General features: G+C 52.6%; 2 protein-coding genes and 1 long non-coding RNA gene across 6 annotated transcripts; 1 reads left to right on the top strand and 2 right to left on the bottom strand.

Annotated features, from left to right (window-relative positions):
- Nucleotides 1-352: 352 nt before the first annotated feature.
- On the bottom strand, nucleotides 353-11,632 carry SYCE1L (synaptonemal complex central element protein 1 like). 2 transcript variants are annotated; one of them, XM_037518071.2, is made up of 12 exons: nucleotides 11,401-11,632; nucleotides 6,447-6,509; nucleotides 4,717-4,776; nucleotides 4,437-4,511; nucleotides 3,845-3,892; nucleotides 3,558-3,612; nucleotides 2,297-2,371; nucleotides 1,999-2,062; nucleotides 1,081-1,150; nucleotides 866-995; nucleotides 599-671; nucleotides 357-464 (listed from the first exon to the last, which is right to left on the bottom strand). In XM_037518071.2, the coding sequence occupies exons 1-12, from the start codon at nucleotides 11,468-11,470 to the stop codon at nucleotides 372-374; spliced, it is 876 nt and encodes a 291-aa protein (XP_037373968.1). In that variant the 5' UTR covers nucleotides 11,471-11,632; the 3' UTR covers nucleotides 357-371. The 2 variants fall into 2 exon arrangements, with proteins under 2 accessions (XP_054552985.1, XP_037373968.1); XM_054697010.1 differs by lacking the exon at nucleotides 2,297-2,371 and having other exon boundaries at nucleotides 353-464.
- A 40-nt stretch (nucleotides 11,633-11,672) lies between these two features.
- MON1B (MON1 homolog B, secretory trafficking associated) lies at nucleotides 11,673-20,026 on the bottom strand. 2 transcript variants are annotated; one of them, XM_037516189.1, is made up of 6 exons: nucleotides 19,905-20,026; nucleotides 19,353-19,510; nucleotides 16,915-17,244; nucleotides 15,588-16,407; nucleotides 15,069-15,216; nucleotides 11,673-12,852 (listed from the first exon to the last, which is right to left on the bottom strand). In XM_037516189.1, exons 2-6 carry the CDS (start codon nucleotides 19,498-19,500, stop codon nucleotides 12,643-12,645), a joined length of 1,656 nt encoding a protein of 551 aa, XP_037372086.1. In that variant the 5' UTR covers nucleotides 19,501-19,510; nucleotides 19,905-20,026; the 3' UTR covers nucleotides 11,673-12,642. The 2 variants fall into 2 exon arrangements, with proteins under 2 accessions (XP_037372086.1, XP_054552984.1); XM_054697009.1 differs by lacking the exon at nucleotides 19,905-20,026 and having other exon boundaries at nucleotides 19,353-19,735.
- Nucleotides 11,727-14,585, top strand: LOC119249099 (uncharacterized). Of its 2 annotated transcripts, XR_005126062.2 has the most exons (4): nucleotides 11,727-11,946; nucleotides 12,171-12,356; nucleotides 12,767-12,999; nucleotides 13,215-14,585. It is a non-coding gene; the product is annotated as an uncharacterized LOC119249099 (long non-coding RNA). The 2 variants fall into 2 exon arrangements; XR_008552427.1 differs by having other exon boundaries at nucleotides 12,767-14,585.
- Nucleotides 20,027-22,888: the final 2,862 nt, after the last annotated feature.

The following is a 22,888-nucleotide window of genomic DNA, read 5'->3' as shown; positions in this document are numbered from 1 at the left end:
TGCTGGGACTCTGGGATTTTACTCTGAACCAGGGAGACCCAGAGGCTCTCGCACGGGCGTTGTTTCTGCAAACAGCATCAGCATGGGCTTTTAGCCCTTGTTGGTGCAACAGATGGTTGGGGAACCGAGGCGAGGGCATGGAGATGCGCGATACCCACCTATTCCCAGAGCTTCTGCGGGAGCCCCTGCACCAGAGCGCATAGCCCTGACCCCTAGGCGCCCCCAGGTCGCAGAGCTGGGATGACCCCCCACGCCCAGAGACTCCCGGCGCACAGACTCAGCCCGAGGCAGGCGGCCGTGGATATAATCGCCTTTATTTCTCGGCGGCCCGGACAGGCGGGCGGGGCGGGGCGGGGCGGGACTGGGGGCCTCTAGGCCTCGGGGAGAGTTGGGGGCAGCTTCGCCGGCGGCTCCTCCTGCTCCTTCGCTCCGGCGCCGGGGAGATCGGGATTGGCCTGCGGGAGCTGGGGGTTCGGGGGTCTCGAGCGCCCTTTGCCCCGTCACATGCACCCTTCCCGGGGCGCCCCGCTCCCTCTCCCTCGGAGGGTCTCCGGGGACACCCCAGTCCGCCCCCCTCCACCCCCTCTCCGCTCCCTACCTGGCGCTCGCCAACCCTGCCCCCGGCGGCGCCCAGGACCTGCCCCTCGAATTTATCCAGCTCCGCCTTCATCCTGCGGAGAAGGGGCGCGGGAGAGCGAGGAGACTGAAAGGTGGGGCGGGATGGGGGGCGGGACGCAGGGGAAGCCGCGGACACCCCTGGAGACGCAGAAGCCGGGGGCCCGCGGACCCGCCCCCAGGGCCGGTCCCTCCGGGAGGGGCGTCTTGGGCCGGTGCAGGGGTTGGGGGGCGCGGCGCGACCCCTCACCCATCCTTCCAGGACGGCACGCTCGGGCCCTCGCGGGGCGCTGCCGGGACCTCGCGCGGCGCAGCCGGGGCCTCGCGGAAGGCTCGCAGGCGCCGCTCCACCTCCCGCAGCTTGGCCCGCGCCTCGTTCTCTGCAGGGGTGTCGGGGTGTCGGGGCGTCGGGGCTCCCTTCCCCTTGCACGCCCCGCCCCCCGCCCCGCCGCGCCCAGGTCTCACCTTCGGTGAGCAGTTGCTCCCGGCTGCCCTGCAGAGTGTGGATCTCCCAGGCCAGTCGGTGCTTCAGGATCTGCGCGGACAGAGAGGACGCCTGTCGGGCTGTCCGTCCCCCTGGCCTCGCCGCGCCTCTTGCAAAGCCCTCACCTGATGGGTTCACTCGGTCAGACTAGTCACCACCATGTGCACTGTCTGAGGGGCTGGGGGGTGGTGGAAACACATTCCCCACCCCAATATCGCCCCAAGTCCCCTTGGACCTCTCAAACCTCACCTGTTCCCGCTCCCCTCATGCTCCCCCAACCCACACCCCTATTTGCTCTTCCTCAAATGCTCCCTCCATCTCAAGGCCTCTGCATTGCTCCCTCCACCTGCCGGGAACAGCTGTATGTCTGCCAGATACCTGCATGGCTTCCTCCCTGGCTTCCTTCCCGGCTGTGCTCAGGTGTCCCCAGCTCAGAGAGGCCTACCCACCAGCCTGGCATCTGCTTATTTTGTTTAGAATCTGGATAAGCCTCCCCCCACCTCCAAATATCCTGGGTACCATCCTGGGCACAGAAATGTCTGGGACGCTTTGGTTCCCTCCTGCCTGGAATGCTGCCAGGTGCATCCAGGGGGCATTAGCTACGGGAAGGAATGCCCTGACCCGGCGAGCACCCTCCGGGTGAGCAGGAGCGGAGGAGGACCAGCGAAAGCTCCTGAGATGGTCTGGGCAAGGGATGCCAGGTGTGGCCGTGGGGGGAAGCAAAAGGTGGCCAGATTTAAGGTGGACCCTAACGGACTGCGTTGGCGGGTGAGAGGAACAGAGGTGCCAAGTGCTAGCCCGCGGCTGGGGCTGCACGGTGCTTTGATCCTGGACCAGTCAGCGGGGACCCTGAAGCCAGGGGAGGAGTGATTGGGCTGGAGACACCGGCGATGGCTCACGTGGAATTCCCACAGGTCCTTGTGCTGGCCTATCAAATGCTCCAGTTCTTCTTCCACGTTCAACCTACGGGCCAACACCCAGCAATGAGGGACCCCGTGCTAGGAAGGCGCCCCAGCCTGGCCCTGTCTGGGGGTTCCTTACACACAGGTCTTCAGATCTTTGCCCCGGGCTCCCTCTGCTTCTTTGAAGGGTTTGGTGCCAGTAGCTGCTCTTCCAACAGACTCTCCCTGATGCCCCGCTCCCACTCTCCACCCAGTGCCACACCAGACCCTAGACCTGGGGCTACCCCGGGGTTACCCCAGCTTCCTCTGTCTGTGACTGCCTGGGACCTCAGGGTTATGGGCAGATGTTTCCTCCTGCATTGTGTTCTCCCTGGGGAGGGAAAGACAACCCTCTGTCATTCTCCAGTTGGCCTCGCAGTCCCTTCAGCGGGCGCCGGGGCCTGGGAGTCTGTTCATAACCTTCAGCGTTTTCCTTCCTTCTGTTGATTGCATTTGAGACTGCATCGGCCTCTGTTAAGACCATCAGCCTGTCCCCCATCAAGCCATGTCGTCCTAAGACAGCTTTGTGAGGGGGCAGTGGTTTAATTCCATGGATTCTGGGCCCTGACTTGCAGCCTGGATCTACTATTCCATTGGGACCCTAGACAAGTTACTGAACCTCCCTGGGCCTCAGTTTCCTCATTTGAACAATGGTGGTAGGATGGGCGTGTGACATGAGCCCTTCATTTCTGTGGTTGTCATTATAAGGATTACATAGCTAAAAGAAGAGTTTGTGGTGTCGTTAAGCAGACACCCACTTAAGACTGTCCGTCATCCGGTGTCCCCACACAGTTAAAATCATGGTGTACCAATGTATGAAGCCTCTGGTCACGAGAATGTATCAGGCCAAAGTTCAAAGGATGGAGAGATGAATGGAGAGTTGGCTGGAGAGTTAACCGGATAGATGAGCGGTTGGCTGAAGAGATGATGGCTGGTTACAGAAATGACGAGGGAAGGGATGGCGGTTGGATGGAGAAATAAAGGGTGGTTGGAAGCGTGGATACATGTCTGGCTGGGTGGCCGGGTGAAGAAATGACTGGCTGAGACTGGAAGGGTGGAAAGAGGAGGGATGGAAGGTTGCATGGGTGCAAGGCTAACCGATGGCAGGCTGGAGGGATCATGGCTGCCTCGCTGCGTGGCGGCCAGGCTGGGTGACTGGATACATGTATGGGTGGAGAGGTGAGCTGCTGGGCATGGGGGAGCTACATGCGCAGCCAGATACACAAATGAATGGATTGCAGAAAAGCTGGATAACCAATAAGACAAGACTTAGAATAACACCAGTGGTTGAAATTTATTTGGTAAAGAAACTAGCAATGGATGATTAAATGAATGAGTCCGTCGGAACATCACCACCCGATACCTGGGATAGGCAGGGAAACCTACTGTCTAGCTGCTTTGTTTTCAAGAAAGGGGAGATGAGATGTGTGTGTCCAAGGTTTAATTTTCCTACTTCTGGCTCCCTCCTCCTTGGAGTTGAGGAATAAGGGTGGGAAAGAGCTGGACAGGTCTCTTACCTCTGAGCCTCATTTTTCTTCTTTTGGCCGTGCAGCTGGAGGATCCTCAGTGCCTCTGTGGGGAGAGGAACTAAGTGGGGCCTGGGAGGACTCTTGGGGAATCGGGGTTGGATGGCAGTAAGGGCTCCCCGCTCACGTCAAGTACTGGGGGGCACTGAGAGACCTCGGAGTAAACGAAGCAGGGGGAGCACCTGACTTAGGATTCAGTGAGATTCCTTGGCTGTCTGGGGGCGGGGGGCTTTTGTGGGGTGCAGGATGGAACAAAAAGAGGAGCAGCTGGTCAATACCTTGCTTTTTGCTCAAGACCTCCTCTAGGTGCGCCTTCTCTCCACTCACTGGAAAACACAGCAACACTCAGCCTCCAGGGGACACCTTCTGTGCCCCACAACGACTTCATGCAAGGTCATGCAGAAGGCCAGGTACAGCCCCAGGGGAGTTGTCTTCTTAGCACCCTTACACCCATCTCCCGTGGGGCCCATCCCCACCAGCTTCTCCCCCTCCAGGAATGTGCTTGCTTCCCTGTCAGGAGCAAAGAGCCTGAAGAATGAACAGGTTTATGCTGAGAGTAGATATGACCAGAAATGAAAATGTGTATGTCATGTAAACTGGAAATAAAGGCTATGAAGAAATAAATCAAGCAGAAGGGAGAGGGGCAGAGAGAAGGTGGCCTTCTGTTTTCCTGCAGCACCATGAGGTAGACCTGTGAGGGTGGCGCTGGAGCTGAGAGCTGAAAGATGAGATAGCAAGAGGCAAGCTGGATGGCAGAGGAGGCGAGCCCTGCAGGTGGAGGGGACAGCCTGTGCAGAGACCCTGAGGCATGCACAGGATTGCCTGCAGTGGTCGGGGGATCGGTGGGCCCCCTCTTTTGGTCCTCCTTACAGGAGTCCAGTTCCTTGTGCAGGGCCTCCCAGAGGGCTCGCGCTTCTCCCAGTTCATCAGTAGATTTCTTCTTTGCTGGACCAAAGAAGAGAAGACAGCATGAGTGCAGCCTCTAGCTTGCTCTTCTCTCACAGATTCTGCACATGTATCTTTGAACAACCTGGCAAGTGGTGGGGGAGGGGAAGAGGGGGCATTGCTGGGTCTTAGAAATGTGGAAGTGACGGTGTTCAAACTGTGGGCCCTTCCTGGCCAGCTGGCCAGACTCGGTCCCAGAGTTTACCTTGCTGAAGCTCATTAATCCGGTTAATCAGTTCTTTGATCTGGGGCTCCAGGCTTCCCTCTGCATGATAAAAAGAAAGACTGAGCCAGAGAAGGCAGATGTCTGGCTATCCGAGGCAGATTGGAGTGGGGGGGTGGTCACTGGCACTGTCTCTACTGCTATAAATCAGTGTGCATTTATTGGGTGACTGCTGTGTGCCTGGTTCTGTTAGAAGCCCTTGAGGGGCTGGCATTGTGGGGAGAGAGTGGGCACAGAACAAAGACATATGACACCAAGTTGCGAGGCAGTTTCTGCTGTGAAGGGAAATAAAGTGAACAAGGCTGACGAGTGCCAGGGATCAAGGCGCTTCTTGTGATATGGAAAGGCTCAGGATGAGGTGAGGGAGGGTGGCCCTGTGGTGCCATGGGAGTGGAGAATATGGCAGCGGAACAATGCAGGGCAGAGGGAGGGAGGGAAGCTCATGCCCCCAAATAATGACTAATGCATGGCAGGTGGGAGTCTAGTGAGCAAGTGGAGAGCAGCAGGAGTTAAGGTGGGCAGATGTGGGGTTGGCAGGTCACTCAGGGCCTTGTGGGACACAGTGGAAGCTTCCAGATGGAATTCTGAGTGTGGTGGGAGCCAAGGGAGACTTCCCACTTGCTCCACCCTGTTAAAAGTCTGGCAGGGTGAGTTTTCACTACTGTCCATCCAGACTCTGCCATGACTTCCTTTGAAAATAGGGAAATGTTGCTTTCACTGTGTGGGTGGCAGCTATCACGTCTTCCAGTGAGGGAGATCTTGGTCTTTTTAGTGAGTCATCTCTTAACCCCTCACAGTCCCAATTCTGTTTCAGTATTTGGTACACAGAGGTCTTCCTTGTCTCTCTGCCTTCCAGGAAGCCAGAGAAGGCAAAGAGTTGGGGCAAAAAAGCCTCCCAGTCCTTGTGGGGTCTCACTATCAGCTCCTGACATTCTCGAGTTAATAAACTCAAAATTTTCTGAGGCCCTCCCGCTCCCGTGACAGCCAAGACAGTGGGGGTGCTCTCCGAGGTGCTGATCATAACTGACATAGCCCCAGGGGTCTCATTCGTGAAGCTGGTTGGAGCATCTCTGCAATTCCCCGCCTGTAATTGTGCTACCTAGGCAGCAGCCCAAATGCACTTCAGTATGCGACCATGGGGGGCAGGACAGAGGAGAGGCCCCCTTTCATTTGGAGCAGATCGATGTATAGCAATATTTTGAGATAGGTAGGGAAGGGCCCATCCAATTTCACACCCAGCCAGCACCCTGCTCCAGCTTGATATGGGCACTAGATGCAGAAGCAAAGCTGTTGGTCTTGCCACTTGTACATAAAAGGGTGGACAGAAAAATGCATCCCCAGGAATGTACTTTTTAAAAATATCTAGAAAAATAACTAAAAATTAAAAACCAGTTGCTGTTGGCCTGTGGGCTAGGGGAATGGAAGCAGGTGTGTGCAGGGACAGGAGGGGTGTGTGTGAGTTCAAACAGTAGGTGGAAGCCTAAGGAGACTCCGTTCCCCCTCCTCTCCCTTACTGCTTGCTCCCTCCACAGTCCCCCCTTAAAAATCTGTTAAAATCATAAAGCACCCCTTTATGCTTCTTTAGTTTTAACTTGTGTCAGGGAAAAGTGCAGTGGGGGAGTTTCCCGAGGTTGTGAGTGGAGGGGGCTGGGTTTGAACCACCTCTGCTTGGCTCAGCACCCCAGAGTGCTAAACACAAGGAGATACACGACCTTCCTGCAGCTTCTTCACCATGGTCACCAAGTCTTCATTCTTCTTTGAGGGCTTGTTCTTCCCTGTGGAGATGAAAATCAGAATTACAGGATCCAGTGAGAATGAGAGGGGACTGAAGAAAAGTCCAGGCCTCTCTGGGATAGGAAGAAAGCCTCCATGGGTTCTGCAGATACCCTTGGGCTGGAAACCAGGAGACTGAGGGGCAGCTTTTTGCCAGCACAAGGCCCCTGCGGGATTCCTGGCCCAAGTCTCTGCAGTTCCTGGTGTATGCTCGATGAATCAGGAACCCTAATAGTCAGCTTCTCCCCAAGAGGTCAAAGGACACCACAGAGTCCCCTTAATGAAACCCCAGGTGCTGTTGCTGCTGCTGCTGCTGCTGTTCAAGATCAGTATGAATTCTCACCACTGCCATATAGCAGGGCGATTTCATAGGCATTTCTTTTAAATTATTATAAACCAGTTTGCAAATTCATAATGAACTGACAGATCTAGGAAGTGGTGATTAATGGCTACTCACATCCAAATAAACCACCAGAATTATCATGAGAATGTCATCATCATCCAAATTCTGGGGAACTCCCTACGAGAGTCTGGTTTCTTCAATAAATAAATTCAAAGAAGAAAAAGAGGGAGAGGGACAACTATTGATTAAAAGAGACTCGAGACATATCAACCAACTGTAATGAATGGCTCTTACTTAAATCCTGATCAAATATACTTTTCTCCCTACAAACATCTATATATTTTTAATGTGAGCCTGTGTTACAACAGCAGCAGCAGAACTCGGCAAAATAATACCTTGAAATCAGTAATAAAAAAATCCCAGTGACCTGCTCTTCACCAAGGAAAACTGGAGATAAAAGGCAGTTCACAAAACATAGGATAGCCAAAACACAAACTGAGAAATGCTAATCCACAGTCATATAAAGGGACCCTATATTTCTCCAGTCCCCTCTTCTGAGACCACATGAGTTACATGGTAGTATGTGGAGGTAATTCAGTTCACATCCAACCATATGTCTCTCTAGCTATATAACTGGGATGCTCATAAACGGTGTTCTTGTTTTTCTCATTGGACACTGTATACTAGTGACATTTTTATTCTCTTCAGTGATCCACTGAACAAGTATACCAGGATTTAAGAGGCGTCCCCTACTGATGGATATTTAGGTCATTTCCCTTCTTTTGCTGTTCCCCAAAATCACACAGCTACTATCTATTTTAGTTTTCTCAGGCTGCTGTAAAAAAGAAAAATGCAAACTCTGTCTTCCTTTGAGGTCTGCCCGTGTCATCATCTGGCATTTCGGCATCCACATTTTCTTCTTATAAGGTCACCAGTCATTGGATTAGGGTCCACCCTCACCCAGTAAACCCCATTTTAACTAGCTACATTTGCAAAGACCCCATAACCAATTAGTTCTACAGGACATAATTTTGGGGTGGGGGATCACAATTCAGTTCAGTACAACATCCCTGTAGATTCTTGGCACACACATGGGGGTGTATTTACTGGATACATTCTGAGAAATGTGCTTGTGTATCTGAGACGTTGATTTATGTGGGGATGAAATATCTGGTGCTGGTTTGCAAATATCTCAGCACAGGAGAAATGTAGCTGATGCAACCATGAGTGAGTGTGGGTGACGTCAGGTCTGGTGATGAGGCAGAGCTCTTTCGAGTATCTTCTCTACTCTGGTGTGCATTTCAACATGTTCATTATGATTTTTTTTTCATAAACATTTGAGCCTGCCAGATCAAAAACAAGGTATCTTATTAAATATGACTGATAGGATGAAGCTGATCTCCACCTGCCTCAAGCAGGCTCCTTCCTCGTAGTCTCCAGCCAAGTATGTTCTTAACCTTTTTTCATTTTCCCCAATCTGATATGCCAAAACTCTCTCATTTCAAGCTTTCTGGTATTACATATCAAAAGCTCAACTCTGGATCAGAATTCCACTTCTAGGAATCTTACAGAAATGATTAAGGGTGACTGGTCAGATAGTCAGTGTTTCAGTGTATGAAATCTTAAAAGATGGACGCAACCTGAAAATGCCTTAGTCGACTGCAGCACACTCACAGGCTGAAATTCTTTGCAGTCATTAAAAATTCTGCTGTAACCTGAGCTTATTAAATTTGGCTGGAATGTTTGGTAGAATGTTCACTGTTTTGATGGAAATCTTTTAGAAATGATTATTCATTAATTTTGCATTTGGATTTTTCAAATTAGTTAGTAAAAAAAACCAAAATGTAGAATATGATTAAGAAGGTAAGTCTCCCCTCACCACCAGCCCCATCCCCAAGCCACTCCCCTACCCCAACGTCACCACTGCTAATGGTTTGGTAAAGACATTCAGATCTTTTAGTAAAATGTATTTTATGTATTGCTTTAATTCTCACTTTCCTAACCAAATAATGTTCTAAAAGATCAAACACTATGGAAATATGTGAAGTTAAAAATGAAACTTCCCTTCTGCCCTTGACCCTAAATCTCTTTGTCCGTCTCTGAAATAATCAGTGTTAGTGGGTTGGCGTGGCTCCTCTTGAGTTTTTGAATTATTCTTAATATGTGGAAATGAAAAAAAAATTAGTCACTTTAGTCATGGAGAGGTGTCTGATTACTTCTTTTTAGCGTTATCTTTTCCTATTGGAAATTATAAAATGTTTATGAAATGTTTATGAAAATGTTCATTATTATGAAATTTTTCATTATGAAATCTTTCATAATGAACGTTTCCAATGCACAGGGGAGTAGAGAAGATACTCGAAAGAGCTCTGCCTCATCACCAGACCTGACGTCATCCACACTCACGCATGGTTGCCTCAGCTACGTTTCTCCTGTGCTGAGATATTTGCAAACCAGCACCAGATATTTCATCCCCAGATACTTCAATGTCTCAAATACACTAGCACATTTTCTCAGATGACCCCGGTCCTACAGTATTATCACCCAACAACATCCAGAACCGGTGTAATTCCCCAATTGTCTCTGCGGGTCTGTTACAATCAGCCTCTGCACAGGTCTGAAAGCTCCATTTTGTTTCTCTCCACTGCGTTTCCAGTTCTAGTCATGAGCTAAGATCATGTGCTATAATCAGTAAATCTTTTAAGTAATCTAACCAACATCTTGCACATTAAAACAATTCCGTATAATAAAACAAGACAGTCTGTAGAGCATGAGACCCCTTTTTAAAGATTTTTATTTTGAAATAATTTCAGATGTGCATAAAGGTTGTAGAAATAGGCCCCAGTGCTCCTGTTTGCCCTTGTATCGGATTTCCCACCTGTGAGTATTTCTGTACCATGACTGCAGGCATGATGGCTCAGTATTCATTAATATTCCAGTGTATATTTCCTATGTACAGGGAGACTCCCCCAGGTCACTGCAGTATGACCATCAAGCCCCGGATGTTAATGTGCATCCACTGTTAATACACGATCCTTGATATCATTCAAAAATTTTCCTTCAATTTTACAATTCTGTAGCACTACATACATTTTAATTGCTTTTTCTGACCCTTACAAAATGTCCACCCCACCGGCATCCCACAACACGCATGAACAGACCTATATTTAGCCATTTCCTTGATTGTTCCTTGTGTTTTGTCTCCACCAACAATACTCCACACATCTGTATATTCTACGATCGGTTCTGTAGGACTGAAAATGTCCTACAAATATCCTAAATGCAGCCTACTAAGCTGCCTCTTAGCTACACCCTCACTGGTCAGTTCTGCCTGGGAGGCAAGAGATGGCCTATTTCCCCACAGAAGTAATGCATACTAGATGGACTCTTTCCCTTTATAAAAGCCCATTTTGGTGGGCTGGAAACCTTGATAGGCTTTTCCATTTTCTCCATTGTTAAGTGCAGCTAATTCATCACTTCAATTTTGACAAATCTGAAAGCTTGATACTAAAATCACTTTTTTCGGCACAGGGCCAGCTATTATAGTAAGCACTTACTACACGGCATCGCTCTGCCTCTGTATTATTTCTGTCTGTCCATTGTTAAAAGCTGGCACTTAATGCGTGGCTCGCCTCTAAGCGAGCTCTCGGGGTGTCAGTCACGTCATGACGCACACACCAAAAATGACTGAGCACCTAGGACCTGCCAAGCAGGCACTGTTTTAGGTGCTGGGGAAACAGTAGTAAACAGTCTGTCTTCATGGAGCTCACATCCTAGGACAGATAATCAACAAGTAAGTAATCACGCTGATGGCTGATGGCTGCAGAGAGAGGTCTGGGGGGGCTGCAACGCAACATGTGGAGACCTACAATGGTGATAAAAGCGCGCAGGAAGGCGGTGGGAGATGGGCGAGGGAGGGGGGGCAGGCCAGAAGGGTGACAGTTCCAACTTCAGCACATTTTGAAAACGCCTCTAATTTTACAAAAAAAAAAAAGCCACCGGCACAGGAGTGCGTCACTCCTTCCTCGGGCTAAGACAGCAACTGACAACAGCCCCCGGGATGAGCTCCGTTTCCCTTCTCGCCCGGCGTGGGGGTGCCGGGGGCAGGACACACGGGAGGGGGAAGGTGTCTCGTCGACACAACCCCCTGGAGGGGCAGCCGCCGTCCGTGGGGCGCTCCGTGCAAGCCGGGGCGCGCCGTGAGCCCTGAGAAGAGCTGCGGCTAATTTCCTTAGACGTGTGCCAGCAGCGGCGTCATCTCTGTGACTATCCACAGCCCCCCCCCCCCCCCACCACACACACGCCTTTTTGGCTTGGAGAGCTGCAGAATGACATATTGAGCCTATGATTCGCTTCCCAGCGCCCGGGCAGCAGCTCCAGGGAGGCCGGCGCGCACGAATCCGCACGGCAGACCAGGCGTGTCACTCATCTCCATTTTGGGGAACCGCATCCTTTCCAACAAGGTCTACATTTTGTCCTTTTTTTTTTTTTAAGCAGCCCTATCACTACCCCACGGCCGCCCGCCCGCCCGCCCCGCGGTGCCCACTTGCCTGCGCTCCCGCCGGCCGCCTGCGCCCCGGCCGCGGGCTCGGGCAGGTCCTCCTCCTTCGCAGGCTCCATCTTCCCTGCCTGTGCGCGCCTGCGCCCTGGACAATGCGTGTTTAGGGGGAAAAAAAAAAATAAAAGCTGCGGGAGAAAGGCGCCGCAGCGCGCATGCGTGCACTGCGCCTCTGGCTCAACTGTTGCGCAGTGTGGGGGCGGCCGGGGTGCGGCCAGGGGGGCGCGGGGGCCACGCCCAGGCCGCGCTGGACAGCGGCCGCCCGCAGCTCGCGGGGCCGAGACGCAAGGACCGAAGCAGCGTCTGGGGGGGGCGGCCGCCTGACTGCGGGGGGCACACGTGGACGCTGAGCTGTCTAGGTTGCTGGTGCGCGGGCTGGGGAAATCGGGGATCGGGTGCATCCCCGTGCAGTGGTACCGACGAGTCCCAGTTCCTTTTTGTTCACACGTCCTCAGTGGACAGCCCGGGCGAGGCTGGTGGGATCCATTTCATGGAGAAGCAGTGCAGTACGAGCTTCAGAAGCTGAGCGCACTCCTAGGTAACAGCCGTGAGTCTCAACCCCCGCCTGAAGTCAGGGGCTTTGTCCTGTCAGACCCAGGTAGACGTAAGCAGGAGGCCACCTTCTCCTGAATATTAGCAGCAGCCAAATGGATGAGGGTCCTATTTGACAGGGTGCAGATGAAGTACATGATGGGCAAAAGAAATGTTCTCGTGGGGGCTGGTTTTAGGCCTCACATGCAGTTTTCTTTAAAATATCCCCAGGCCCGTTCCAGGCTGAATGGCCCGTTTTTTCCAACTCCAAAACCTCTGTGGGCCACCAGAGACCTGGACACTCGGTGCTGAGAATCTGTCGAGGAGGCAGACCCCCCTGATGGAGGGCAGAGGGTGTTGTGGCCAGTGTTGGAGAGGACAGAGCCCGAGAGAGGCTGGACTATCATCCAAGTGGAGGTGAGCCAGCCGAAGGGAAGAGAGGCCTAAGGGTTTCACCAGAGGTGGAGGTGAATAAGGGGTTTGGGGGGGCACATGAGAGAGCTAGGGAGGCAGCCCATAGCCATGCTGCAACCCGCCTCCTTTGTGGGCAGGCCTCAGGTCTTACCCTGTTGCCTAGGAAGCCAGGGATCAGCCAGAGACACCATCCCCCACCCTCGCCTCCCCACCCCATATTCAGGGTGGAGACAGAAGGTAAAAGCCAGAGGGTTGTTCCCAGCTCTGCCCAATCTGAGAGCTCCACCTCTCAGAGTCCGGTGAATGAGCCATTATGGGGAACTTGGTCCGCAGGGGCAGCTGGGGCCGCTGGGGGTGTGGAGTACTTCGGGGGATAACGAATGAAGAGCCGATCCTCCTCTTTCTTCACCCAGCGCAGGAGTTTGGTCACTACCAAGATGGCACCTGCCTTGGTCACCAAGGGGCTGAGGCAGGTATAGAGCTCAAATTTGGAAGTCACCTGGGGATGTGAGAGGAAAGAGAGTCAGTTGGGCTGGAGCTGGCCCTGCTCAATCCTGCCCACCCCTACCCAGCCCCATCCTGTCTCCTGTGTGAAGATGTACCTGGCTGCAGCTGCCACCTGGTGCTGGTACCTGAGTTAAAGCAGGTAAGCTGACATTACTGTGTCCCAGGTGGGCCAGAGGCTCTTAGCTGGATCAAGAGATCACCTGGATCATTTAATGGCTTCAACTGGGAGACCTTGGCTGTTGGGGGGTGTGTGTGTGCTGGCTGGGCCTCAGTTTGCTCATCACTAACTGAACATCAAGTAACGTTGTGTTCTAACCTCCACACACCTGTTTTCCTCACCTGTGGCCTGAGCAGAAGATGAAGATTAATTTCATTTAGTCCTCAGAGCAACCCGAGACCAAACTTCACCAGTTGACCAGCACATTCCACACTGCCCCACGCTGCTGTCCCCTCGCTCCCTCTGCTCCAGCCACTCTAGCCTCTCATTGCTCTTCCTTAAAGGTAAGCAGGCTCCGTCCTGCTTCCCAGCATCTGCATGGTCCTCCACCTCTGCTAGGCATGCTCTTCCTCCAGATACCCACACGGCTGCCTCCTCTCCCCATGTGGACACCATCGCCTCAGAGCAGCATCCCCCAAACTGGGCCTGCCATTTCTTGGCTTTGAACTGCCATTCTCTACTAAAAGGTTGAAGGCTCCTTGGGAAAATGGCTAATTTCAAGATGAGCAGAGTAGAAGAGAAGCCTGGAATGGGGGATACTCAAGCAGGAATGGGGAATGTCAACAAAAGATGTGACATGAAAGCATTTTTAGCTCACTGGAGAAAAGGAAAATCCATGGGACCATACTGCTATAAAAGTCAACAAGTAGAAAGTTCTTCCACACAGAGGAATTACAATCAGTAAGAGTAGAAGAAATGATGGAGTTAGAAAAATCACTGTTTGATAAACATCATAGTAGTAGCTGTTGGAGGCAAGAAACTTTAATGGATATGAAAATTAATGAGTGAAGAGATGATGAAAACACTGATCATCACCAAGAGACACAGTTAGAAAGAGGGAAAATGTAGATACTAACGTTGCAGTGAAGAAATCTGGCAAACATGCTCTTGAGCACTGAAGTCATCAACAAAGGCACACACTGACACTGTGGGCCTCTTTATGAGGCAGAGGGTGCAACAGCTCTTCCATGGTATTCTTGCCAACACTGTATGACCTCAATTTAGTCATAAAATATTAGAAAAACCCAAGTGGAGGGACATTCTACAAACCAGCTGGCTGGTACCATGGTCTTGAAAAGTACCATGGTCATTTAAGACAAAAAAGGACTGAAGAATGTTCTTGAATAAAGCAAGACAACCAATGGATCCAATATGTGATCCTGGACTTGGTTCTGGATTAGTCAAAGGGCATTGATGGGACAATGATGAAATAGGAATAAAGTCTGTGGTTTAGATGTTATTGTACTGACAGTTTTGTACTGAGATGTTTTTTAAGTTCCTGTGCTTATGTAAGTATCTGGAGAAACCAGGTGAAGGACATACTTAGAGTGATTGTTTGTACTGTTTTCCAACTTCTTTGTAAATCTAAAGTTGCTTGAAAATGGAAGTTAAACAAAATTTTAAAGTCAAATCAAATCCCTGGCCTTGGACAATGCCTGATGTATTATAGGCAGGCAATACAGGGTTTAATAAATGTGCACTAAAAGGCATCTCCTGGGGGAAGGTGCTGTTTCCAGTGGGGTTACTGTCACCAAACTCCCTGAAGGCTTCAACCTAACCTGTAGTAAACCTGTAGGAAGTGAGGATGGGTGCCATGAAGATGGAAAGAAATGCCAGGTAGAAGGCATGCCATGGGATAAGGCCCATGTGCCCCAGGAATCTGGGGTCCATGAACTGGTACCAGCAGACCATGCATGGGACTCATAGGCAATCAGGCACAGCGAGGGCCATCAGTGGGGCCTCCTGAACGTCAAAGACACTGTACCGGTTGCTAATGGGGGAACAGCAAACAATGAAGGATTGGAGAACTCATGCTTGATCTTTGCCGGTTTCAAAGACTGGCGTGTAATAGCAGAAACAGTGCTGGAGACAGAGCGGGGCCTAGGTGACAGCCTGGAATGCTGAGTGGAGGCTGTTATGTCTGGAGAGAACACGGTGGAGGGAAAGGAGGCTTGAAGTGGGGCATGAGCTCAGGACCCTACCCAACTCACCCAGGCCAACAGCGTCTCCTTCTCAGCCACGTGGTAAATGAGGCGCAGGGGCCGAGAGGTGCTGTGGAGGCGCGCGTGCAGGCGGTGGTACAGGTCTGACAGCCGCTGCCGCTCCTCCTCTCTGCTGTACGGGGCCTCCAGCTCAGGGCTGCAGTCGTGGAGGGAGGCAGGGGACAAACTCAGTCTAAGGCTTTCTTGGCTGCCCCATCTCCCCTCAGTCTGGAGATTTCAGTTAAGCTAGAGAGCTGAGCCTCCCCCATGAGACTTGGGGAGTCTCAGTGGTTGGATACCGAGTTTCCCCCTCAACTACAGAGTCCGTGACTCCTAGGTGCCTCCTCCCTGTGAGAATAGGGGATTCCTTCATGTTGGTGCTTGACCCTCCACCATCAGAGGCCCATTCTATTCGCCCTTTCTGGAGCGTGGCTGGTTCTCTCTCCCAAGTCATGTCTGGGAGATGCTGAACCTGCCAGTCAGAGAAGCCTTGCCGCCCCACCAATTGCCCGCAGGGTCAGAGCCCACCTGGTAAACTGGGGCAGCTGGCGGTGGTGGTCCGGGATATCCAGCGGCTTGTAGAGGAAGTGCCTGAGACCAGGCGCCCCCACGGCCTGCACACTGTAGGCAGGGGCATTGGTTGACAGGGCAGTAGAGAAACTGGCCGCCTCGGCCAGGGCACGCAGGGCACCAAGGGAGTGCATGCCCTCTTCTACCAGGCGCCGGCAGGTGGCCATGTCATGAAAGGCCTCAGGGTCAGTGCCAAGTAGCAGCAGGCAGACAGGCATGGCGTCCAGGCGGGCCACATAGGCATAGAAGAAACCATCTGGGTTGAAGCGGGGCAGGCACACAGGTGCCCAGGCCTCACCCGCCGCGAAGGCCGGTGCTCCCACCCAGTCCAGCAGCAACTGCAGGTCAGCTGGGTCCAGCCGGCACTCGGCCAGCACAGTCCGCTCCTGGGCAGCAGTCACCAGTCGCCCGCCAACTGCCAGCACCGACAGGGCCAGACCGGGTGCCGTGCAACGTCGGAGCAGTGCACCGAGGGCATCACGCAGTGTACGAGCGAGGGGCACGCAGCGCACGGCACCCAGGAGCAGGGCCCCTGGGTCCCGTTCCACACTGTCCAGAAGGCGGTCTAAAGTGCGCTCAGAGCCTGTCAGCAGGCGGCGGAGGTCGTAGTTCTGCTTGTGTGCGAAGATGCGGGCCACGCTCGCTCGAGTCAATGTGCTGACGATCTGGGCGTGCACCGCCAGCAGTTCCCCCCGCAGCTGGGCCGCTGACTGAGGCGTCCGGGACACGGCCACCAGCAGCAGTGGGCCCTGCTGCAGGAACACCAGCTTGTGGTCCTCTGGGTGAGGAAAAGGCGGGACGAAGTCAGGGGTAAGGTCTGGTGGGGCTCTTCTCCTAGCACACACACCCCTGATCTGAGCTGGCAGGGTCACTATGCACACTGGAGTAAAGACAAGGTGGGGGGCTCTGGATGTATATGGAGACAGGACAGGACAGTAAAAGAGTCAGATCAAACGCAGCATGGAGTAGGGGAAGAGGGAATGAGGACTGACACAGAGCTAGAAAGACCCTCAACTCAGCCACACAGCCATTAAAATCATGTTCTCGGCCAACATGGAAGTTTCTACCCGGTCACTTAGATCCTGGTGAATTAATCATTTAGAACCCAGCAGGCCGAACAGCCAAATGGACCGCCTCCCGCCAGTTGTCAGGTGAGCCACCCACATGCACTGACTCACCCCAGGCTGGCTGGCAAGGCCCTCAGGCAGACAGACACACAGACACACCTACAGCTGGCCAGCCAGTCAGCCATATCCCCGGGTCTGCGTCCTGCCCCTGTGCTCACCGGCATAGATGGCGCGGATGGCATCGCCTGCACTCTGCACAAAGGACACGAGGGCTGTCATCACTCCCATGGTCGTCGACAGTGCCTCCACGCTGCCGTACCTCGAGTAGATGGGCTTGCCGGCCTCACTCAGCACAAACACGTGCTTCCGCTTGCTGCGCCAGTCCTCGTCACTGGGGTCCCCACCCTGGCCCCCAGAGCTGCTCTCTGGGTCACCCACGGAACTATTCTCAGGGGTGGCAGGATCCCAGAGACCACAGGTGTATGATGGAGCCTCGGGCGGGGACAGGGGTGACAGCAGGTCCGGTAGCGGATCCTTGGTCTCAGATCCTGAAAGGGAGCTTTGGTGGGTCATGTGCCCTAGGACCTACTAAATCCCTGCCAGCCCTCCCTGTGACCCTGCCAAAACACAGGCTTCATTGGCCCCCTGAAGCCCCCAAATTCCAATTTCTCGTCATTACTGACTCCTCTATGTCCCTATAAACCAATTATTACTCTCAATAACTGCCACTCCCAAGTCTTCAAAGCACCCCACTGCCTCCAAATGTTATTAGTATCTTCTCACCTGGTTTTAACTCTCTTGATATCTACTGACTCCTCGATGGTCGCCAATACACCTATGAATATTTGGTTCTTTGAATGCTCCCCCTTACTACCCTAGCCCCTAATTTCTTCTCACTGATGTCCACTGATCCCTAATGACCCCACTGGCTCTCTGGGTCACCCATGAAGATGACCACTGATTCTCCCAATATCTGACATGAATATTCACTTAACACCCTGATCTTTAGGACTCATCCTAACCTCCCATTTATTCCCACTGTGATTTGCTGACATCCCAGGGACCCATACAACATTGCTACTTCCTGGGTCATCAGTGACCCTCCATGACTCCCCTGACCTCTATGTCCACTCCATCTCCACCAGTGACCACCATTAACATCCAAGACTTCCAGTGCCCTCTAGCCCTCTACTGACTACTCTGTGCTCACCAATATCCACTCCCTCCCCTGGAGTAACCACCACAATATTCACCAATGCACAGGACTTTACTGGTCTCCACTGCCTTCCCCATGACCACCTTTTACATTCACCAATGAAACCCATAACTTCACTGGATCCCAAGGACATTTACTCCAGGCAGTGTTCACCGATGTGTTCACTGATGCCCCTCCCTGCCAAGAACAACTGTTATTACCAGTTGCCAACTATGTCTCAATGATTTTCCCATAAAACCCCAATGACCTCCTGTTTCCTCATTCTCTCATTGACAGCCAGACTTCCACATGTCTCCAATTACCAGTTACCTCCTCCTATTAACAGCCAACAATTCCCAAGTTCTCAAACAAACCCTCCCTACTCCTTATTCTCAGCGATGTCCACTACTCTTCCCACAGACCCCTTAACATCCACTAGTTCCAAAGTTTTCAGTGAGGACCAACTCCCCGCTGACTCCTATTGATTCTCCACTGAATACCTCTGCACATCCATCTGTCACTGTCCTCCAATTTTCCAAATAATCTCAGCGTTATTCACTGTCTCCCTGCCCAGGATCACCATTCTGCTTCCTAAAACTCCCCCCCACAACTCATCATTGGCTCCTCAATGATGTAGGTATTTTGAGTGCTCACTACCAACCCCCACCCCAATTTCCCACATCAATGACTAACCCCGGCCTTCAGACACTGACTTCTAAACAGCCCTCTTCTGTCCTGATTTTGTTTTGTTCATCGAACCCAAACACCCCAAATCCAGTGCCCCATTTTGACTCCAAATAATCCTGTTTGACTCCATAGTGACCTAGTTTCACGCCAAGTCATCAGTGACCCACAGTCACTCCCCTGTCCTACAATCGATTCTACTCTATGTCCACTCCATCCATCCCCACCAGTGACCACCATTTACCTCCATTTACCTCCAAGACTAGGGACTTCTAAATAAGTCCCTAGTTGGGCCTCCCCTGGTGGCAAAGCGGTTGAGCGCTGGGCTGGGAAGCTGCCCGCAGCCTCTGCAGCGCCGGTTCCATCCCCGGCCTCTGGCAAGGGTCCCACATGGCACAGCAGACCTCTCCTGCCGCGCCCGCTGCTCCCCTCAGCAGTGTACTTCGTCAGTCTGCCTGTTCTGCTCCCCGCTCTGGCTCTGGTGAATCCTCTCACCCTCCCGCGCTTCTGACTGTACCCAGTGCTTCTATAAATAAATAAGTAAATCTTAAAAAAAAAAAAAGTCCCTAGTGAACATCCAGTGACGTGCACTGATTTCCATTCCTCAGTGACTTAACGAACATGTGAGTCCACAGTGACTTCCTTCCTACTAAGCCTGCTTTGAGTTCAGCTACTTCCCTGGGTCCCCAAAGACTCCTCACCGGCTCCCCATTCACTCCCCCAACAGTGACATGGGTTAGGGCTCCCCCCCAGCACCCTAGGGAGGGGAAGGTGTACCTGTTTCCTCCAGGCCCCCATTCTCGGGGTCCGGCGGGTCCTCGTGAACCCCTCCACCATCTCCAGCCTCCCCCATGGGGAGCCGAGCGTCGTCCAAGTCCTCCGCGTCCCCGGGGTCTGGGGCAGCAGTGTCTCCTCCGGCCTCCATCTGCACATCCCTGTGGGGTGGGGAAATCGAGAGTGACCGGCGGCCAGAGAAACTCCTCAAAAGCCTTTCGGGAGCCCCCCGGGGTCCACGGCGGGGTTTCAACAGGGTGAGGTGCCCAAACGCGTGACCCAACACTTGCACCCTCCGACAACACTTCCCGAAAAGGGAGGCGCCTCGGAGCCTCCGGGCACGGAGACACACGAACCCCGTTTCACGCCGCCTCCCCGCCGGCCAGCGCGCGCCCCTGCCCGCCGCCGGCGCGGGCGCCTCGCCTTCCGGGTGCGGCCGCGCTCGCGCCACACTTCCGGGTGCGACGCCGCCCCGAAGACGCTTCCGCTCGCGGCGCTCCCTTCTCGCCCGGCGGCGCCCGCCCCGCCTGCCGCCGCGCGCCGGCGTTCCCTCACCGTTGAGACGGCTCGCGTCACTCCGGGAGCGACGTGGGCTCGGCTGGGGAACCCAGTCAGAGCCCCCGCGCGCCTCTCCACAGCCCGGGCTCGCCCGGCCCAAGCAGGCGAGCCGGGCCCACTCCCAGCGCAGGCGGCAGCCGGCTGGAAGGGGGCGCGGCACCGCTCAGCCAATCCCGAGTACGGAAAGGGGCACGCCCCCGCCCCGCCGGGGTCTCGGCTCTCCCAATAGCGTGCGTTGAATTTTCATAGTATCCGCCCATGTCTTGACTGACATCTTCTCAGAGCCAATGGAAGGCTTCTGGCACTTCTCCTTTTGCGTAGGGTTTTTTTTTTTACTTTCAGTTGACGTCTTGATGGATAACCCTGCCCGACCAATAGACGTGCTCTGGCTGAATTGAGGACGCTTCGACCCTCCCTTTTCCAGCAAAAAAGGCGGGGCCTCAAGGGAGGGACGGAAGAGCTGTGAAAGAGTCTGGTGGAGGGACTGCTTGACGGACAATCATTTTGTCCAATAGGAGTGCCGTGCGCTGCCGGCTCGGCCCTAGTGACTGGGTCGCCGAGGCGAGGGGCGGGCCGTTCTGAAATAGGAAGTACTGTGCTCAGTCTCTCGCGAAGGCGCGGCCGCCCCTGGAGAAAAGGCGGCGCGAGTCGTGGGCACCTTTGGGGCGCGAGGGAGTGAGTTTGCGAAGGCGACGTGAGGCGACCGGGGCCTCGTCCAGACCAGCCCAAGGCCGAGCTGATCTCATGGCCGAAGACCAGGCTGTGTGGACTGGCGGGCTGGTGTAAGACTCGACCCCCATCCCTGCCCTGTATCCGTTACCTGTTGCTGCTGTCAGAATTCACCACAGATTTAGTGACTTAAACCAATACACATTTATTTTCTTACATTTCTGTAGGTTACACATTCAACGCGTGTGAAAAATTTCATCAGGTGAAAAATCAAGGTACTAGTGGGATTTTTTAAAAAGATTTATTTATTTATGCATACAAAAACTGGGGTGCAGGCCAGAAGTGTGGGGGCTGAGAGGATTCAGCAGAGACAAAGTGGGGAGCAGAAGAGGCAGAATGACTGAAATACACTGCTGAGGGGAGCAGCGAGCTAGACAGGAGAGGTCTGCCTCGCAGTGTGGGCTAGCTCCCTGGCAGGGGATCGAACTCATGCCCCCGTGGCTGGAGATAGCTTGATAGTGCTGAGACCTTAATCCCTGCGCCACCAGGGAGGCCCCGAGATGTGTTGTGTTTTGTGGAGGTTCCAGGGAAGAATCTGTTTCCATGCCTTTTCCTAGCTGCTTCGGTTTTTCGACTTTCTGGAATCAGTCACCTACCTCCAGTGCCAGAGCTGGCAAAATTGCATCTCTCAGAACGTTCTTCTGTAGTCAAATTTACTTTTCTGAATGAGAACTAAGAAGGGTTTTCCACTTTTTCCAAGACCCGCATGATTACATTGGGTCTGTCCAGATAATCCAAAATAATCTCCTCAATTCCAATTCCTCCATTTTGCTATGGAAGGTAACATTCGCAGGTCCTTGGGGTAGAAGGCATTGCTCTACCTATCTTCTCTAGATTAAATTAGCCCCCATGCACATATTGATGTGGGGTGGCATTTGGACATAAAGTCTTTGGAAGGGAATTACATTTAGAGCTTCATGAGGGTGGGTCTTCATGGTGGGATTAGTGGCTTTGAGAAGAGACCAGAGAACTCTCTGCCCTCTGAGTGTACAGCCACAAAGTAGTGGCTGCAAATCAGAAGGTAGTCCTTCACCAGACACCAAATCTACCTCCGTCTTGATGTGGACTGCAGAACTGTGAGATATGCCTGTTTTTTAGAACCCTGGTCTATGCTATTTTTCTGTGGTAGCTTGAACTGACTAGAACACTGATGTAACACTCAGTCCCATGTCACATTCTAACCTCTTCTTATAGACAATGTAGGCAACCGAAGGGTACTTGAGTTGATTTACCTGACTTCTAAGGAGGATAGCTGTTGACATCCAAAGGTGAACATCTCAGGAGAAATTCCCCAGGTAGGGTAAGTTGATCACACTTCAGACTCTGCAATTCTAGACATGACTTACTAACTCTGGGGAAATCCAATTCTGATTCTGCAGATGCCTACGCCTGAGCCCCCAGCCACTCATCACTGACCCGACATGTGCCCATCAGTGTCTCCATACTCCACTGACATTAACCCCAAAACCCACTCATTTATTCCACAACCCCAGTTCCATGACTATTGAGGTTTATGGTGAAGGCCGCAGGTGGACCCAGAAAAAAGCCTTCAGAGACCCCATCATCTTTGCTTAAATAGTGAAGGAGGACTATGGGTGCCTTCGTGGTGGGAGTGGCTGGTGATACACACTTGACAAGACATGACCCCATGCCTCTGAATCACATACTGTACTGTAAAACAGTATTACCTCAGAAAAAGGACTGTTGTCCTTCTTAAAAATGACCAGTAGGTGGCAGAAAAATCCTTGATTTTGATAGCCAACTGCTCCAAAGATTGTGGAGCTTTGAGAAACTAGAGTTTTCTGGAGGAGGCCAGTTCATCTGCCTGGTGAGTACTGAAATTGAGAGATCGCTGAAATCTCAACAAATTCCCCAACAAGCTTTTTCTTCTTAGCCCACCACTGTGACGCCCACCCCATTTCACTACTCCTATAGGCAGTCTTGTGATTACCTCACTCTTCTCTTGAAAAACCCATTAGGAAGAAATAATCCTCTTTGACAACTGTTGTGCTATCTCATGGTTCCTACTAGCTTTCCTACATTGCCATAGAGATTATTTCGCAATTTAAAGTGATGACTCTCTAAAGGCCACAGTAGTATATGTAATATTTTTGGACAAGGAAAGGATTTATCTGCCTCTGAAATTGTCAGTGGAGGCAACCCTGTATTCCTAGTAATAAAAGAAAGAGCTGTTGTCTATCAGGCTCTCAGTATGTGCCAGGCAATGTACTAAGCACTTTTATTTTTTTTTA

The sequence above is a fragment of the Talpa occidentalis genome, unplaced genomic scaffold, assembly GCF_014898055.3.
Source record: "Talpa occidentalis isolate TD23 unplaced genomic scaffold, MPIMG_talOcc4v2.1 talOcc4.17, whole genome shotgun sequence".
Classification (NCBI taxonomy): Eukaryota; Metazoa; Chordata; class Mammalia; order Eulipotyphla; family Talpidae; genus Talpa; species Talpa occidentalis.
Note: the sequence above shows the minus strand (reverse complement) of the source record. Positions and strands in the feature narration are given on the sequence as shown.

Coding starts and splice junctions, on each gene's coding strand:
- SYCE1L (XM_037518071.2), bottom strand. CDS start 11,470: ATGGAGCCTGCGAAGGAGGAGGACCTGCCCGAGCCCGCGGCCGGGGCG. Junction 2,063..2,296: donor CACAGACAGAGGAAGCTGGG/GTAACCCCGGGG, acceptor GTTGGCCCGTAG/GTTGAACGTGGAAGAAGAAC. Junction 1,151..1,998: donor AGGACCTGTGGGAATTCCAC/GTGAGCCATCGC, acceptor CTGTCCGCGCAG/ATCCTGAAGCACCGACTGGC.
- MON1B (XM_037516189.1), bottom strand. CDS start 19,500: ATGGAGGCCGGAGGAGACACTGCTGCCCCAGACCCCGGGGACGCGGAG. Junction 17,245..19,352: donor TGGGGGCCTGGAGGAAACAG/GTACACCTTCCC, acceptor GCTCCCTTTCAG/GATCTGAGACCAAGGATCCG. Junction 12,853..15,068: donor AGGAGACGCTGTTGGCCTGG/GTGAGTTGGGTA, acceptor TCACATCCCCAG/GTGACTTCCAAATTTGAGCT.